The 18,858-nt window shown below is 35.3% G+C and overlaps 1 protein-coding gene across 2 annotated transcripts in view; it reads right to left on the bottom strand.

Moving 5' to 3' along the window:
* The window catches only part of WDR35 (WD repeat domain 35), a 62,995-nt gene that overhangs the window by 38,854 nt on the left and 5,283 nt on the right, over positions 1–18,858 (bottom strand). For both annotated transcript variants that reach the window (XM_003787420.2, XM_012803780.2), the window contains exons 3-10: positions 17,409–17,480; positions 15,839–15,931; positions 14,166–14,291; positions 9,532–9,665; positions 8,514–8,679; positions 8,228–8,373; positions 3,551–3,676; positions 1,229–1,414 (exon numbers count right to left, since the gene is read on the bottom strand). In XM_003787420.2, the coding sequence (XP_003787468.1) occupies positions 1,229–1,414; positions 3,551–3,676; positions 8,228–8,373; positions 8,514–8,679; positions 9,532–9,665; positions 14,166–14,291; positions 15,839–15,931; positions 17,409–17,480 (1,049 nt within the window). The remainder of the gene's footprint in view (positions 1–1,228; positions 1,415–3,550; positions 3,677–8,227; positions 8,374–8,513; positions 8,680–9,531; positions 9,666–14,165; positions 14,292–15,838; positions 15,932–17,408; positions 17,481–18,858) is intronic.

Here is an 18,858-nt window from a genome sequence, read left to right on the forward strand (position 1 = left end):
ATCTCAAAGCTCAATGCTTGGCTGCCAGTGTTCTGAAAACCAAATGGAAAAAGAACACTCAGAGGAAATTGGGTAGCAAATTTTAATTGTCTTGTTTTCAGCAGAGATCCCCCACCCTCAGCTATGCTTGGTGCCCTTCTGCATGAGGACTTTTTGATCCTCTTCAGAGAGTACACCCTAGTCTTAATAGCTGGTAGAAGGACAGCTGCCTGTGGGGTCAAAGGAGGGGAAGAGATCTGGGGATCTACTTATTTATGTCTTTTTTTTTTTTAAGTTTTCTCTTTCCTGCATAATCTCTGGTGCTTCCAAATTGCTTTTATGTTTGTTAGCTTCCCCCACCAAGTACCCCCCAGTGCTATCTCTCTTTAGGATTCTGTGATATGTACTGGTTACCTCTTTGTTTTCTCCATGAATGGCTTATAAGTTAGCTTTCTTAGGTCTGCTAAGGTAATTACTACTAATTCACTTACTCTGTAATCCACAAAATTTCGTTACCATTTCCTTTCTCTTTTTGGTCCCTATGGGCTTATGACCTTTTTAAAAAATACCTTTTCTGTTCTTTTAGCAAATTTCAGGACAGAACAAAGTCAAATGTGGTTGTACATATGGTCATCTTTAACCAAAAACTCTATACTTTGTAATGGAATGAAATAATTTCATAAGACAGTCAGATATTAGTAGTCCTTTGTTGAAATATTTACAGACGTTTGCAAATATTTAAATTGTTAGTATACTTTTAGAATATACAATTATATAATTTATTTTATGCTATGACACATTGATTTTTAAAGCACTACGACTCCAAATAAAAGTGTATTTCTCAAGGACAAAAGCTACCCAACTGTTTTAAGTGTTCATTGTTACACAATTTCTTCAGGATTTATACATACTGAGTATCCAAATATTCATTTTTGCCAACAGAATTTTAAATTTGAAAGGGATTGCGGTATTTTAAATATACAGGAGTATTTCAGAGACAAAAAGTTTCAGTACTAAACTGTTCAATAAAAACTGCCAATTTAGCTGATTAGAGAAAGAAAAAAATCCAGGGACACAGAATCAATGCAGTTACAAAGTTTTCCAAAACAGGTGTAGACAGACATGGCCAATAGACCAAATATTTTGCTGTACTTGCCAGTATAGACATGTTTTACAAAGTAGATAGCTTTATCCCTATTCTGCCAAGTAGTTAACCCATCCACATCTGAAGATATGAAGGAACACTTACCTGAGGATGATTCTCATCAGCTTTTGTAGCCAAAATGCAAAAATCACCACAGGTAGTAATGGAAATGAGACTCTTCACATATTTAACATATTTCTCATTGTTTTTTGTATCCCAAAAGACAACACAGTACTCTGGACGATCAGGTCTGGTATATGCATAAACTACAGTATTTGAGCAATAACCCCACTAGGAAGAAAGGATGGAAGGAGGAAAGAAGGAAGGAGGAAAAGACAAAAGAAAAGGAAGAAGAATATTGAGCACTGGGAAAGAAAAATCATATTATTTTACATTTATTCTAGAAATATTGAAGATATGTGATTTATACATACTGAGCTAATAAAACATTTTTTCAGAAATAAAATACAGGATTCAACCTTCAACTTAATGTGTAATCTCACTAAAATAACAAAAACATTTTAAAGTAATACAGATACTTATAAAATAAAGAATATGCTATAAAAATAAATTCAGTTTGTCTAACTTATTTTAATTTGTAAGATTTAAGCTTCAATGGTAAAAAATTTCAATAGCTAATCATAACTGCTGTGGGGAACAATGGGAGAGTGATCCTTGCCAAAAGTGTAAATTCTGGGTCCCCAACACCAAAAAATCACAAATAGTTGCTTTGGGCCAGGTACAGTGGCTCACACCTGTAATCTCAGCCCTCTGGGTGGCCAAAGCAGGAGGGTCTGAGCTCAGCAGTTCAAGACCAGTCTAAGTAAGAGCGAGACCCTGTGTCTCTACTAAAAACATAAAAATTAGCCAGGTACCTATGGTAGGCATTTGTAGTCCCAGCTTCTCAGGAGGGTGAGGCAGGAGAATTGTTCGAACCCAGAAGTTTGAAGTGTGAATTAGGCTGACATCACAGTATTCTAGCCTAGGCAACAGAATGAGACTCTCTCAAAAAGAAAAAAAGTTGCTTTGCCTTTTCCTCCATCCATATTTTTATATTTGCTTTTATCAGAGTAACATATGCACATAGTTTAAAGTCAAATAATTTTACATGGCTTTTTTAAAACAAAAACAAAATGCACTGGGAGGCCAAGGAGTGTGGAGTATGGATTGTGAGGTGGCAAGACCCCCACAACCTGGGAGGTGCATCCAAGGAATGACCCCCAAACTGCTTCTCCTCCCTTCCTTGCTGCCTCTCCCAGAAAGCACATAGCCTTCTCTCCCGAAAGTTGATCTTTTCCCCATGTACTATTACTTCCCCTCAACCTTGTTAAGATGAAAATATTCCCACTCCCTTTCCTTTCTGATTTGCAACATTGTTAGTATAAGCAACCTTGTTTAGGTACTACATAAATAAAGCTGTTCATACATTTGGTGCTGGCTGCAGTCATCAGCTGTGCCAGACCTTCCAACCCCATCACTTCTAGCTCTTGTGTGACCTTTGTCTCGTGGGCATCTTATTTTCTCATTCCCCACATTCCCATTCTGGTTTATTTACTCTTCACATGGGCTCACTCGCAAAAGAGGCAGGTGGATTGCTTGAACCCAGGAATTTGAGAACAGCCTGAGCAAGAAAGACATCCTTTCTCTAAAAAATAGCCAGGTGTTGTGGCGAGCACCTGTAGTCCCAGCTACTCAGGAGGCTGAGGCAAGAGAACCACTTGAACCCAAGAGTTTGAGGTTGCTGTGAGCTATACCACCATGGTACTCAACCCCACAGTGACTGAGTGAAACTCTGTCCCAAAAAACACACTCACAGAAAAAAAAAAAAAAATAGGCAGACCCCCTGGCCCAATTTCTAATCAGGAATAGCTGATTCGAATACAACTGTTTTAGCTGTAACTATTCTGGTATTTATCTACACATCACATTATCTATTGATTATACAACTTACATATAGTTTCCCTTCTAACTCTCCCTCTATATTTATATGTAACTTTGAATAACTCGATATTCAATGTCAATTATTATTAAGATTGTATTTGCTACTAAATCCACAGCTCTTGGGGGTTCCAGGAATCTTACTACCTTTGCCTTGCCCCTTCAGGCCCAGGGCTGGTGGTGACAGCTTGTCACTGCTTCTAATCCTTGGGTACTTCCTTTAACTCTTGCCATACCTCTGTAATAAGCCCTTTATCAATCTCTCTTATTATTCCTTTGTGTTTGCCTTTGTGTGTTTCCTGATGAGACCCTGACTTATGAGTACTAACTACACATAATATTATAGAAAAGTTTACTAGTTCTAAGGTCTTCACATAAAAAAGCCTTCTTTTTGCTGGCTTCTAAAACAAAACATCTGAATATACTTTAAGCTATAACAAAGTTATTTAGTAAAAGACATTTTATTTTACTATTGCTCTTAATACTCACCTTATAATTAGGTCGAATATTTGCAAAATATATAAAGGAATCAACAGCTAAGGCAATTTTCAGTCCACCTCCTTCCCAAGACAGTCCAGACATTTGCTTTCCAGGAACTTTCAAAGTACCTAGGTGCTGAAAAAAAAATTATATTTAACCTAAAGTATCTATTATTTAAATACAAATAAATTAGCACTAATCACTTAACAGAGATCAAAAGTGATAGGAAAATTAGTTTGTAAAAAGTTACTTATTTTAAAATATTTTCCTTGAATTTTTATAATAAAAACATGCATATGATAAGAGAAAGTTATAAAGTATATTCAAAAAAATTCAATATCAAATTTAAGATACCATAGATTAAAATACATATGTTTATTTTTAAGTACAGCTAAGGAAAGAAAAAAAAAAAACACTACTAACCAAAATATGATCATTTTAGTTACAAAATGCATCCCAATTTTAGAGTTATAAAAAATTATACTCTATAATCAATGAAATATTATATTAGTAAACTCATTCCTGAAGGCCTGCTTCACTTCCACCCCCATACAACCAACTAGCCACCAAGTCCTGTTGCTTTTCCTCCTTTCACTCTCTACAGTTATTATTTATTTATTTATTTATTTTAAGACAGGGAGTGTCTCTCTATGTTGCCCAGGTTGGAGTGCGGTGGCTACTCACAGGTGTGATCCCACTCCTAATCAGCACAGAAGTTCTGACCTGGTCTGGTTCACCTGGTTTTTCAGCACCTGGTTCAGGGCTGGTTAACTCCTCCTTGAGCAACCTGGTAGTCCCCCCATTCTTGGGAGGTCACCATATTGATGACAAACTTAGTCTGAACACTTGATCCTGGGCTCAAGCAATCCTCCTGCCTCAGCCTCCCAAGTAGCTGGGACTATAGGCATGTACTACTGTGCCTGGCAATTACCCTTTTTCTTAACTGAACTATATATAGTATTAACCTCCTAACTTCAATTCTTACCTTTCATCTCTTCTCTCATTCTCATCCTCTACTCATGCCCTCCATTCAGTCTCTACTACACTGTCACAATTATCTTTCTGGAACACAAATCTGATAACATCCGACCTTGCTTTATAAAAGGTTTAATAATTTGTAAAGAATCAATAGTTCCCCCACCATCACATTCTTCATTTAGTATGGCACACAATGACTTTTTCCCATCTTGTCTATTCTTTGGCTTAATCCTCCACTATTTAACTACAATTACTATATACCTGCTCATGAATGAACCACTGTGCCTCCTTATCTTTAGCCCATATAATATCCCTTTTGCCTGAACTCCTCCTCTCTTTTCATCCACATCTCCTCTATCTGTAGTGGTCCTTGCTCTCCTGGACTTTCATCCTTCAAGATACAACTCAAATATCACTTCCCTGTTAAGTTCTGCCTTCTTCTTTACCTCTACAGTTCAGAGAATTAGAAAGGGAGCACTAACTGCATTGTATTTACATTTATTTTGCTATCCCATAATAGCTTACTTGGTAAACAGTAACCAACAAATACCTGTTAAGTAAATAAATGTATGGCCAGATACAGTGGCTTATACCTGTAATCCTAGCACTTTGGGAGGCCAAGACAGGTGGATTGCCTGAGCTCAGGAGTTTGAGACCAACCTGAACAAGAGCAAGACCCTATCTCTACTAAAAATAAAAAAACTAGCCAGGCATTGTGGCAAGTGCCTGTAGTCCCAGCTTCTGGGGAGGCTGAGGCAAGAGGATCACTGGAACCCAGGAGTTTGAGGCAATAGAGCGAGACTCTGTCTCAAAAAAAAAAAAAAGGTAAATAAATGTACTGTACATTCAAATTAATTTTTTCATATATTATGACAGTACATTTTGAATTGAATGAATCAATGAATACACTTTCTTAATGTAGCCACAAAAAGGCAAACATTTTTAATCTACACTGCTCATTTGACAGAACAGTATAATCCTAAGAATTTCAATGAAATGTACTAGGATCCTTTGTTCTTAAGTAGGTATGTTCTAAGTCAAATTAAAGGTTGCTTTCTTCTAATTATAAGAAAAATGGCCTTTTCTTCTTCCATTAGTCCTAATAGAAATAGCTGCATAAATCTCCTAGCTTTGAAGTAAATCTGCAGCCTTCAGCAGCACTGGTGAATACAGGCTTTGAAAGGAAGTTGGCATGCATCCCTTAGCCAGGCAGAGGCAGGTATGGTGGTTTTGGAGTGGGGTAGACCTGAGTTTGAATTCAATTTGTCCCCTCCAACATTCACATTGAAATTTAATTGCCACTATAACTATATTAAGAGGAGGAATCTTTAAAAGGGGATTAGATGGGATTGCTGCCATTATAAAAGAGCAAGTTCAGTCCCTTCTTGTCTCCATATTGTCCTCTCTTTGCCCTCTGCCTTCTACCATCTGATGACAAAGGAAAAAGGCCTCCACCAGATGCCACTGCCTGATATTGGACTTCTCAGCCTTCAGAACTGTGAGACAAATTTCCATTCATTATAAATTACCTAGTCTGCTGTTATATTGTTGTAGCAGGTAACAGACTAAGACAAATGTATTAAACTCCATTTTGCCAGGGAAACTAATGGAAGAAACAAAAGTTTTAACCTAGGAGGGTCCAATCTGTCTTCCTGCCTATATGAGACCAAAGGGGAACAAGCAAGCTCTCACACAGTAGCCTTGGAATTGACCCATCCACAGTGAGAACAGAATAAAGCTGTCCTAACTGCAAACCAGCCAGGTAGTGGCAGAAGCAAGGAAAGAAAACCGACTTGTAGCAAGCATTACCTATGTAAGTGCCATAGCATGTCCTTATTGTTGTGTCCTTTAATCTTTACAATAGCACCATGAGCTATTACTAATACTTCAGAAAATAGTAAACTGAATCTCAAGGGTGAAATAACTTATCTAAGTCAAACTACACTGTGGAAATGGAATTCAAAGCCAGGTCAACCTAACTACAAACCCTATAATCTGTTATCTCCACCCCAGCGAAGACCATAATGCCAAACCCTGGAGATCTTAGCCCTCAGAATCAAAAGCAAATTCTTCGCTGAGGTTTCCATAAGTTTAAATCTTTAACTAACTCCCTTCCAAGTTATCTTACCTATCTTAACAATAACATAGATCCAAAATTAAATTCCCCAAATATTCACTCTCTCAAAAAAATATTAACTAGTTAATATGCCCTGAGGAATTATGCCAGATCCTTTTATTTTATTTTGCAGTTTATAGCCGGGGCTGGGTTTGAACCCACCACCTTCAGTATATGGGGCCAGCACCCTACTCCTTTGAGCCACAGGCACCACCCCAGATCCTTTTAATTATAGCTGGACCAAAAACCTCTTACAGTTTTCAGTCTAACACTTAACACATTGGTTTGTAAGATACAACAAATAGGCTTTAGAACACATGTTTTTCTACTTGGAGAAGGCTAGAGTAATGAAAATAAACAGATAAAACAACATAATAGCAAGTAAGTCAATGGTGACCAACAAAAATAACCAATAAAGAATATGAATTAAAAAGCAGGCTATAAACATAAAATAAAAAAAATTCATATTTTTAATTATTTAGGAATCTTGAAAATTATGCCCTTGGTTTTTCTTAGCTTTTACAACTACCAGAAATGTTGGCTGACAATGTATGGAGAGCACCTACTGTCTACTTTACATTCTCCTGGATAATGATATGGATACTGATTTTAAAGTATCAGACAACACCATTTCTTACCTTTACAGAAATTATTATAATACATAAAAATATTAATATTAAAATATTAACACAACTTCTGCAGGCTTTTATGCAGCCAAAAATACTATTGTAGTCATTAGTGAATTTATAAAAACCAACAGAGCATCCAAAAGGAACAAAATATAGTATAGGGTCAGAAAAGAAGATATGCAAAAATATATTAAGCTTGGTTATTGATAAGCTTCCAAAATTATTTAAAATTCAAATATTAATATTAATTCTCCTACTTGATATTTTCCCATGATACTTCAGAAAATTCTCTTTTAAAATTAAATTTATTAATAATACTATTGAGAAGGATAATCCCTATATGTCAATTTATGAAACCAATGCTTATATTTTAATGTAGTATCACCTAAGATGAATTATTAATAAAAGTTTTCTGCAAATAATTACTCTGTAACAAATTAAAACAGAAGTTTGGAGGAATGACAGACAGATAACGTACATTTAATATCTAAGCCCATTTAAAATATCACATTAAAAATCAGAAAATTTTATCTGAAACAACTAAATTATGCTAAAAATTATTTAAAAACCAGATATGAAAAGAGATACACATTCAGATTATGGAGGAAATATTCTAAATAACTCTAACTCCTCTAAGAAGATTTCATATGTCAAACTCCTGCTTTTCTAAATGTATAAAATTGTAACATTTTATTTTATAATTAAAAATTATAAGATTATAAAATAAACTCTATGGTAAAACATAATATAAATATAACATAAAGATGTTATTTAAAAAAAAGATGTTATTGAAACATACACTTGATATTTCATCATTACTCAAAATGTCCCTGAAAGAAAATGTGACAAGTTTATATACTGTGACAAGTATATAAAGAAATGGACCTGTCCCTCCATTCTTTTCTCCCCTACCCTACTCACTGCACACGTCAATGGAAAGAGATAAAACTTTAAGACACTTACCTCACCAAATGGAGTATAAAACTGCACAGTGTTGACATCTTTATCCTGCATGAACACCTTCTGGGAACCCGCCACAGCTAACACGCTGCCAATGTGGTTCCACTGTATACCTACTACAAACATGCCAGTATCAATCAAAACGGGATCTAACAAAAAAAAAAAAGAAAAGAAAAGAAAAATGGAATAATTGTGAGAAAATATTTAGACTAGAGAACATTATAACCTTAAGAACAATTTTTAGATTTTTTTTAATTTTCCACATTTATAAAAAACAGAAAATACTTACTTTGGTCAGTCTCATGTCTCATTATTTGGCATCTTCCATTATCAAAACAAATAGCAAGACAAGGGCAGTCAGGCTCCACGTAGCCTTCTGTGCCATGGTACCAGTGAATTCCAGCAATACTTATGGCTCCAGTGACATTCACCAAACAATTCAGTTTCATTTTCATCTAAATAAAAAGGGTTATGTTATTCAATATTTTCCATTTTAAAACCTACCAGTATGAATAGAGTATCAAAGAAAGGACACTGAAAATTAAATTCAAAAATCAGATTAATGCAAGCTTAATCACTTACAAGTATACCTACCTTGGACAAATCCCTTCACCGAAGTCTCCATTTTTCCCACATGTAAAATGAGGATAAAAAGACACTTATGGAGTTTTTATGAGACCCAATGAAAAGAAGTATATAAAAGTACTTTGAAAATACCAAAGTATCACACAAAAGTTAGCTATTTCACTTCAACCAGTTATTGGATTATTATAATTATCCTTCTTTCCAAGAATTGACTTTTCTCCCTTACTAGTTAAGTCTCCCATTTTTTTTTTTTTTTGCACTTTTTGGCTGGGGCTCTGTTTTGAACCCACCACCTCCAGCATATGGGGCTGGAGCCCCATTCTTTTTTATAAAGAACTTTTTGTAGCTTGCTAAAAAAATCTCTTTGGTAACTGCATATAAACTTTGGCTTCAGGTCCTAGAAGACACTTAGAAAGCCTAAACTGTACATTATCCTACTCTTTATTCCTCTCCTTCAATGCACGGACATCTTGTCCTTTCCAGCTACCAGAAAATCAGAACTAAAAGCTGTATCTAAGATGTTACATTAATTTGCCCTGAAGAAACCAAGACTTTTTTGTAATTAAAAAAGAATTTAGATGATTAAAAAAAAGAAAAAACCTGAATTGAAGACTTGGATTATATAAGTCATCATAACAAATAAATGTGTATATACATATGAATGACATATAAAATTATCACATAAGATTATATAAATAAAACCAGTAAATACATATACTCACTATAAAATTCCCTTGATTATCATAAATGTGTATTTCCCCATTTGCCATTCCAAAAAGTAAGATTTTACTATCTGCGGACCATGCTACATGGCACAGCTGTACACTCTTCAGGTCTTTTCCCCAGATACGATTCCCTAACGTAAAACATAAACATAATTATTAAAAGTTCAAAATCATGATCGTCCAACCACTGCTTTCAAAATCTTTGTTTTCCTAAAGAGCTCTCACACTGGCCACACTGGCATTCACACATTCATTCAACTTATTTGGCCAATAGTTACTGAGCACCTATCTGTGCCAAAAACCAAACAGACATCTGAAATAGCAGCTATTTCAAACTCTCTACTCTTTCTTCTAATCTCTGACACAGTATCTCACTCTTCACTAGCAAATGAGCCCATCTTCTACTTTGGAAAGAAAATAAAAAAGGAAGTATTCGCTCCCACTTTTGAATATTCAGAACATACTTATACCACATTTACATCTTCTCCTTTGTCTCCTAGTACAAAAGAGGGATCTCCAACCAGACCCTTACCCAAAGCTGGTACTTCCACAGAGGGTCTGATTTAATCCCTTCCAAGCTTTGCAAACATCTCCCTCTATTGACAATTCTCATTTTCTCTTTTGCTTTTCTCTTTCTCCTTCTTCTCTCCAGGCTCTTTCTTTTTTTTTTTTTTTTTTTTGAGACAGAGCCTCAAGCTATCCCCCTGGGTAGAGTGCTATGGCATCACCACGCTCACAGCAACCTCCAACTCCTGCCTCAGCCTCCTGCCTCAGCCTCCCAAGTAGCTGGGACCACAGGCGCCCGCCACAACGCCTGGCCACTTTTTGGTTGCAGCCATCATTGTTGTTTGGCAGGCTGGGGCTGAGGATTCGAACCCACCACCTTAGGAGTATGTGGCTGGCACCTTAGCTGCTTGAGCCACAGGCGCTGAGCCTCCAGGCCCTTTCTTAAAAGCATTTAAACACATGCAGATTGATTCCCCTTCAAAACCACCACCTCAAATAAAAACAAAACCCACTTTTCTGAACCCTAAGTTTCCCCTCTAGCTACCATTCTACTCCTACCAATTCTTTGCCAAGCAGACTCCATAAAAGAATCTCCACTTCCTGTTGCCTCCACTTTCTCAACTCCTACTCAAGCCTCAACCCCATAACCCATCACAATCTGGCTTCTGCCCCCCAACTCCATTGAAACTGCCTTCATGGAAGTCACTAATGGCCTGTTGCTAAAGCATTGACATACTTTTTTTTTTTTAACCCTCCCTTCCTTCTTGACATTCTCTTGGCTTCTATAAGCCCATGTACTCCTTCATCTCTAAGACTGCTACTTTTCAGTATCCTTTATGGAATCTCTTCTGTTCATTCCTTAAATGTTGCTAATTGTTAACTTCACAGATGGCCCTTAGGTTTTTTCGCCTTTTCCAATGGTTTAAATTACCATGTATATGCTAGCGGTTCCCAAAATTTTGCATTCAGTACAGATATTTCTGAGGTACAAACATATGTACCTAACTATGGTCTGAATATATATACTTAGACACCTATAGCATGACAAAATCAAACATATCCAAAGCAGAAATCGTCCCTCAAAACCAGTCTTTCTCCACACTTCCTATTTCAATGAAAGACTTCACCACCATCCAAGTGCCAAAGCTAAAACTCTAGGTAGCACCCTAGGCACTTCTATCCTCTCATCTCCAAACCAAGGAGATGGCCAAGGGCCTATCCATTCTACCTCCTCAGTATGTCTAGAATCCATTCACTTTCATTCCTTTATCAGTACCCTGATGTATGCTACCATCTACCATCACCTCTTACCTAAATGGACACAGCAAGTTCCTACCCAATATACCCACCCACTATCTTTCTTTCCTTTCTCATTCTTCATAATGCAGTCACAGAGATGTCTCTAGAAAATAAGTCTTATCACATTGCTCCCATTCTTAAAACCCTTCACTGGCTTCCCAGTGCTCTTAAAGTCTAAACTCCTTAATACTTCATGATTTGCAAGATGTGGACTCTGTTTACCTCTCTAGTTTCATCACATACTACTTTCACCTTTAATATTATACCCTGCTGATAATCAATGTTTTTCAATGGCCCAAACATGTCTAAGTTGACCTCGGCTACACTCTTCAAATGCTATTTCTTAGGCCTAGGACTTTCTATACCTCAACCTACCTTGCAGCTAATGCCTCAGCATAGATATCACTTCTTCCCATAAGCCTCCCCTGATCCCTCCAAGTCTGCATAGGTGATACGAGGTTATGAAATAAGAAATGTCCGATATCCTTAAAAACTAACTTTTATGGCTGATATCTCAGACATTTCACTTTGATACCTCTTGTTTGTTTTATTGTTATATATTTGTATTGGTCCCTCAAAACCAGTCTTTCTCCACACTTCCTATTTCAATGAAAGACTTCACTACCCATCCAGGTGCCAAAGCTAAAATATTGTATGCTGTATATCAATATTTGTTGATATTTGTTGTATAAATATCAAATGAGGTATATCCTCATTCTTTCAAATGCACGTTTTTAGCTTGTGATTATCTTTCCAATTTTTTCAGAGTAATTTTTGTGAAAACCTGGATAAGTCAAAAATTCGTGTGATTTTTGAGTATGAGTTCCATTGTAAAACCAATGCAGCATAGGCAGTTCAAAATTAAGTGTCTGGGAAGAATGTGGCTAATGTACGATATGTCAGTGGTTTCAGAAGTTCTGTTCTGGTGACTTTAGTATTGAACAGGCCACATGGGTGACCTGAAACCAAGGTGGATAATGATGAGTTGAAACCTATAGTGGAAGCAAATCCATCTCAACCTATCTGTGAATTAACAGCAATGTTTGATGTTACTATTCCAATAATATTGGACAATTTGAAATAAATCAGTAAGGTAATGAAGCTGGATAGATAGGTTCTGCATGAATCAAAGAAGAATCAGAAGAGAAATCATCTCAAAGCTTGCCTTTCTTTGCTGTCACAACCTAAAGACAAACCATTTCCACACCATATTTTTACGTGTGATGAAAAATGGAGTCTTTTTGACAATTGCAAGCAGTCAGCTCAATGGTTGGATAAAGATAAACTGCCAAAAATACAGTCAAATATTCATCAAAAAAAAGCTAACGGTGTCTGTTTGGTGGTCCAGCACTGGTATTATCCACAACAGCTTCATACAACCAATCAATTAGACAACATAATGAGGATGTTTGCGATTAAGCACCCAATACTGATCAACAGAGACAAGCCAATCCTCTTGCAAAACAAACAACTCTGCTCAAACTACAAAAGCTGGACTTGGAAACCCTCTGTTATCCACTGTATTCACCAGACCTTGCTCCAATTGACTACCACTTTTTCCCAGTTTTGCACCACTTTTTGCAAGGAAAAATATTCAATTCTCAATAAGCCGTGGAAAACACCTTTGGCAATTTCAATGCCACTCATTCTTCAGGCTTCCTCACAGCTGGCATACACAAACTACTGTTAAGATGGCAGAACTACACTGACAGTTTAGGTGCATACTTTGATTAATTGTACTGCTTGTTGTTTAAGATATAATTAAACTCTTGATTAGAGATCAGACATTTCATATTTAATGACCTAATACTTCTACATGTTCTTGTATTTTCCCTATCTTATCACTTATCACAGGGTATTGTAATTACTCTGCCATTTATCTGTCTCTCCTGATCTAAGTCTGGAATGTCTTTCACTGTTTTATCCTTAGTTCCTACAACTATAGCTGTTGCTTTACAGACACACAGAAAGATCTGTTGATACATGAAGTTATGTACACACACAGAAATAAAAATAATTTTAAAATAAATTACTTCTCTATAGAGTTTGAGATTAAAACACAGGTGTTGGCTCAGCACTTGTAGCACAGTGGTTACGGTGCCAGCCACATACACTGAAGGTGGCAGGTTTGAACCCAACCAGGGCCAGATAACCAAAATGACTACTGTAACAAAAAATAACCAGGCATTATGGCGGGTGCCTGTAGTCCCAACTACTTGGGAGACTGAGGCAAGAGAATCACTTGAGCCCAAGAGTTTGAGCTTACAGTGAACTGTGATGCCATAGCACTCTACCTAGGGCAACATAGTGAGACTCTATCTCAAAAAAAAAAAACCAAAAAACAAAAATTCACAGGTATAGACGTTCAGAAAACCCAGTTTTACCTGAATTTGAAAGACTTGCATGGGTTTTAAGGCTACAAAATACAACCCATGAAAACATGTTCAGGTTTACTAAAAATAGTTATAATTCTGTATATTTTTTAAAGCTAAAATCTATATATTTATACAGTCTCACTAGAATAAAGATAAATCATATGATTAGGCAGATATATTTAAAAGAATGCTAAAAATTAATTCACTCTTTTCAGTCCCAATGTAGAAAAGAAAAAAGAATACAATTCTTTTCTTGAATATACTTAATAAAAAACTTGTTAGAACCAAAAAGCAGTTCTTGAATGTCACCAAATTGTATATCAACTGTTCTTTCTTTTTGCATCTATTTGTCAATTAGAATGTTAACATACAATCATTAACCTAAATCTCTAAAGATAAAAAACCTTAGCTAGATATTGATCTTATTTCTATGCCCAATCAATGCATTACCATCCACTGAACCAACTATCACAGCCCCATCTTCGTATACAATGCAGATCTTCTGTCCGTCAGAATTCCAACTCATACTTCGAATTGATTTATTTCGATTGTTGATCATCTCCTCATACCAAGAGCCTATTTTCATAAATCAAAAAAATTACAAGTCAAAACTTTCACACCTATTAAATGGTACTTCAAAGTGGAAAGCACCCCATTAAGTACAAGTAGGATAAATAACTGCAATGTTTTCTACAATCTGAGACATTGAACTATAGAATCTTCAAATCTAAAATTACTAAAATGCCTGATGATTGCATTAATGTACACAGCTATGATTTAATAAAAAAAAGGAAAAAAATAAAATAAAATAATAAAATTAGTAAAATGAAAAATTAACTTAGGCCTTAGCTAATAATTGCTGAAAAAATTATCACAGAAAACACAATAAATGTCCATCTTTTTTCTTTTATTCTTTCTTATTTCTTTTTCTGTCTCTGTAAATTAAAAAATTAACTTCATTTGTCTTTGCAGGGCCCAAACAACTGATTTTTCTGAAAGCCTAACTTTGCCCACTTGAACAGTACACTTCAAGAATGACGATAACTTTGTATGTATACATAAACTCTGATTAATTACATGCATATTAAATATAGCATATTAACCTCTAAGTCTGCTTGAAAAATAGAAGTTCCTATTACATTAGTGATATCACATCACTAATGCTGAACAACAAAAACATTTTATTTGAATGCAGGGTTGGAGTGAGATGTGACTTGTCTTGTAATATAATGAAATTAATGTCTTGGGTTTTTTTCTAAGGCTTTATTACATTCTGATTTAAAAAACTCTGGCCTACAGCCAGGCAAATAATCATATAATCTGGAATAACTAGTCAGAGTAGGGTATTAAACCAAAGCCAGAAACAGACAAAGTTACTCTACTGTACTTTCACATTCTGTTCCCTACACATATACACACAAACTTCTTTTTAAAATTCAAGTATTACAGTAGATTATTTTTAATTAAGAACTTTCAAATGGTATGCCCTGAACCTTTCCAAAACAGTATACATACACTAAAGTATCCTTCCTTTTTTAAGATGACAGCTAAGACCAGTCCCAGAAGAAAATGTATTTAGAGTGATTTTTCTGGTAAAAGTGACACATCTAAGTTAATCCTTTCCTCACTCTCTCTGGCGTGCTCTCTTGTGGACAAGAGGCACAAATTGTGAGCCACGAGTCAGAGCTGAGATAAAATCTGTATCCATGAAAGAAAAGGAAGCTAGCTGGCCCAATACAGGAAAGGAATTATTGCCTGTGACGTCTTACTAAATGTGCTTTTATCTACTGAGCTAACTCTAGCCACTGACCACATAGGAACTAATTCTTACTGGAAATTTGAGGCAAAAAAAAAAAAAAATCACTATCTAAAGTAAAAACTATTCTCCTAAGAGTCTAAGTTCATTTTGGAGACAGACAATAGTCACTTAATTAAGGTGACAGTTCAAAGGAAATAAAGTGAAAAAAGGCCGCAATAAATCCAGAAATATCATTGCTGTGCAGTCAAGATGACTTTCTACTGCTGAGTAAAAAGGCGTGTATTTCAGAAATGTTATTTTCCCATCCAAATACTGTGATCTAGACTCCAATTTGTGAAAGATTAAATTAGCTCTCCTAATATACCTTTATATAACATCCATACAATGATAAGCCCATTTTGGTCACTTGAAGTCAACTTCTGATACTGTTCATTCCATGTAACAACTTGAACACAACCTAGAACATTATAAAATAATTTAGATACTTTAAAAAGGCTATAATTAATTTCAAACTTATATTTTTATATAAATAAACCTCAAGAGCATGGTAAAATCCATATAGTTCCTATGCAACTAACCAGTCTTCGCTGCTACTCAAAAATATTCATAAGACATAGTTACTAATACCACTAATTTTCTATAACAATACATAATGCTATTTTTCATATCTACCCTCATATTTCATGTACCTATCATGGTCAGCTGCAAGAGCTTCCATATGCCTGATGACAAAAACAAACGTAACCATGATATACCCAATTGGCCTGACTCCCCAAAGATAAAGATATTCAAAGGATTCTATACTAAGTAAGTACTTGAGCTGGCAGGGAATTTTTGTTGTTATTTATTGCTGCGTCCCATAATCTCTCTTCTTACCCCCTCAATCTGTTTTCCATTCAAATAGTAACACTTCAGCATACCTTAAACTTCTATGTTGTATAAATAATTGATTTCTTTTCATTTTGTAACCCTAAATACTTGAATGTGTATTTCCTAAAAATAAGGGCAATGTCTTCCATAACCATATTACAAATTAAGAAATTTAACACTGATACAATATTATTATCTAACTCAAAGTCTATATTTAAATTTTATCACTTGTCTAAATAATGTCATTTACAGATTACTTGTTTTTCTCATTCCAAGATCCCATCTAGGATCACAAAATTTAATCTAGGATTAAATTTTATCACTTGTCTAAATAATGTCATTTACAGATTACTTGTTTTTCTCATTCCAAGATCCCATCTAGGATCACACAATGCATGAAGTTATTAGGTCTCCTTAGTCTCCTTTAATCTGGAATTATAGAACAGATTCTAAAAAGAAATTATACACAAAACTTCCATAAAGCAGATGACAGTATTTTTTAATATATGAGACAAAAGCTACTTTTTTGAGATTTATTTAAGATGCTGTTTAATCATGTTAAAGTTGTTGAATGACCCTAGGTCATGTTATGCTCAATAGAAATGATTACAAATAGTCTTCAACTTAGGATAGTTCAACTTTATAATAGTGTAAATACAATGCACTTTCAGTAGAAACCTTATTTCAAGTACCCATAGCAACCATCTGTCTGTCACTTTCAGTAGAGAATTCAATAAATTACATAAGATGTTCAATACTTTATTATAAAATAAGCTTTGTGTCAGGTGATTCTGCCCAATTATAGGCCAATGTAAGTGTTCTGAATATACATAAGGTAAGCTAGGCTAAACTACAATGCTCAGTAAGTTAGATGTATTAAATGCATGTCAATTTGCCATATTTTCAACTTATAAATGTTGTATTGGGACATAACCCCATTGTAAGTCAAGAAGTATCTTTACTTATTACCCTTATGTAAAATGCAGACATTTTTGTATTAATTAGACAGTTTCTAAGTGCTAAATGCCATTCAAACAAAATTTAAAAGAAATTACATGACTCACCACTATGACCTTCAAGAGTCTGATTCATAGAAAGGTTACTAGGGGCTGCAAGTCCCCTCAATTTTGTATCATCTAAAACAAAACAAAACAAACCATTATGATAAATATATAAAAGAGAAAGATTATAAGACTCTGACATTTCTTGGTTTTTTGTATTCCTTACAGGTATTGAAAAAATTTTTTTAAGTATGCCTCATTCTGACCTATTTTCCTCATGGTACAAACATGAACAATAATATATATCCCTTGCAAAGATATTATTCTGGTAAAATAAAGCAAAATGTATTTTAAAAGTTTACTCATGTATTAAATATATTAACAATCATCATTGCTACTTATTCCTCCCCAAAAGATCATAAATAGAAATGTTTATGTCCCAGTTCTTAGAAGGCTCAAAAAAAAATAAAAAGAAGAAGAGAGAAATATTTATGGTATACAGATTGAAAACACAACTTTGAGGGATAAAACAGCAAAAACTTTGGAAATGAATTTTTACTGGATTTTAGAGAATCTCATATGCACTCATTCATTTATTCACTTATTCAACAATTATTTATTGAATGATACGCATACTGTGCTATGCACTATAAAAGGTTCTGGGTAAAAATATGATCAACAAAGCAGTCATTTCCTCTTTCCCCTCAGACAGCTTGTAGTCCACTGCGGGGACAGATATTAAATACAAACTCACACACATTAAGTATAATTATAAACTATAATTTATAGTAAAGTAAAGGCGTAACAAGAAACAATCACAGAGGCAGCTTAAATTAGACTGCAGGGGAACCAGGGAGGAGTTTCTAAGGAGCTCATATTTAAGCTGAGACCGAGGGTCAGGCAAGGTAGGGAAAGGGAGTATTTCAGGGGAGGAAACACCAATGCAAAGGCTCTGAGGTAGCTGTTTAGAGCGTTTGACAAATGGAAAAGCAGGCATCTGTGGATGAACAAGGAAGAAAATGACACCAGATAAGGCTGTACAGATAGGCTTCTAAAAGCTCATACCAATAACCCTTGGATTTAAAAGGCCTGCTGAAAGAAGGCACCATAAGTTAAAGCATTTTAAACTCAAGAAGAAGAGTTTCAGGATAAAATCTGTAATTCTAACAACCCAAAGTCCATGAAAAAGTCCAAAAATGGATTTTTAAAGATTAAGGTGTAATAAAGTGATGAGAATGAAAGGTATAATACAGAACAGAAGATTTTGCAAATACTACTAGTAACCAAGCATGCTAAATCTTTGGAAACTTTCTCTTAGAAAAATTAAGCTGGCTCGACGCCTGTGGCTCAAGTGACTAAGGCGCCAGCCACATACACCTAAGGTGGCAGGTTCAAATCCAGCCCAGGTTACCAAACAACAATGACAGTTGCAACCAAAAAAAATAGCCGGGCGTTGTGGCGGGCACCTGTGGTCCCAGCTACTTGGGAGGCGGAGGCAGGAGACTCGCTTGAG

This window comes from Otolemur garnettii, unplaced genomic scaffold (assembly GCF_000181295.1).
Source record: "Otolemur garnettii isolate 467f Iridium unplaced genomic scaffold, OtoGar3 scaffold00022, whole genome shotgun sequence".
Taxonomy (NCBI): domain Eukaryota; kingdom Metazoa; phylum Chordata; class Mammalia; order Primates; family Galagidae; genus Otolemur; species Otolemur garnettii.